Below are 841 nucleotides of genomic sequence, written 5' to 3'. Positions count from 1 at the left end.
TCAAAGCCAAGTTGGTTGGTTGCATTGCCATACCATAGTTCTGGCCACAAGCAACATTGGAACGCGAACCCCGGCTATCAGCAGTTGATGGGCTATCTTCCCCGACAGTCTCGCTATGCTGAGTTGCATTTTCTCTTGGTTGCTGCCTATGCTGAAAACTCAAAGGTTGAGACCCGACTTTGTGAGTTGGAAATCCTTGGGAGTTCCCGTGATTAATCGGTGGCCTCAGCTGTTGATTCTGCAGATGCTTTTGTGCTGCTGAGGAACCAGTGGAAACACTCCCACTTTGGTTGCTAGGAGCATGGCTCTGGAGCATTTGACCATTTTGCTGCTGTTGTTGCTGCTTCTGTGGCTGATGATGTGGAGGCTGGATCATTTGGGAGGAATAGAATTGACCATTAAAGAATGGCATCGGTTGCCCAGGAGCTCCTCTATAAGCAGGTGGCGCACCAACATGAGCTGGGACTGGAAACGGATAACCGTTATTCTGCAAAATGGCCAGGTATTGCGTTTCATTTCCTGGCATGGCCGGATAACTGAAGCTCATTGTTGGCGCACCAGCAGGAGTAGCCAATGCAGAAACATTCATGGAGGTTGAAGTAGGTGTTGCTCCAGAAGACGTGATACCACTATTAGAAGGTCTGACAGATNCAAATTAATAACAGCAGGAAAGAAAGTGTGAAAGAGGATTTTTCTAGTAGCACATCCAATGAAAATTACCTGCATTGCTGCAGCTGATAAGGAACTGGTATCCGTAGGCACAACTCCTTGTGTAGGTGCCGCCATGTATCTGTTTCATCAAAGTTTCCATTAATTCAAGGGGGAGAAAAAAGGAGACTTT

The 841-nt window shown here is 47.0% G+C and overlaps 1 protein-coding gene across 1 annotated transcript in view; it reads right to left on the bottom strand.

The window, feature by feature from the left end:
• Positions 1-841, bottom strand: part of LOC104706486 (protein TIME FOR COFFEE-like) — a 15325-nt gene that overhangs the window by 3176 nt on the left and 11308 nt on the right. The window contains exon 15 of the mRNA XM_019227728.1: positions 97-423. Within this exon, the coding sequence (XP_019083273.1) occupies positions 97-423 (327 nt within the window). The remainder of the gene's footprint in view (positions 1-96; positions 424-841) is intronic.

The sequence above is a fragment of the Camelina sativa genome, chromosome 1, assembly GCF_000633955.1.
Source record: "Camelina sativa cultivar DH55 chromosome 1, Cs, whole genome shotgun sequence".
Lineage (NCBI taxonomy): Eukaryota > Viridiplantae > Streptophyta > Magnoliopsida > Brassicales > Brassicaceae > Camelina > Camelina sativa.
This window is presented reverse-complemented; position numbering and strand designations above follow the sequence as displayed.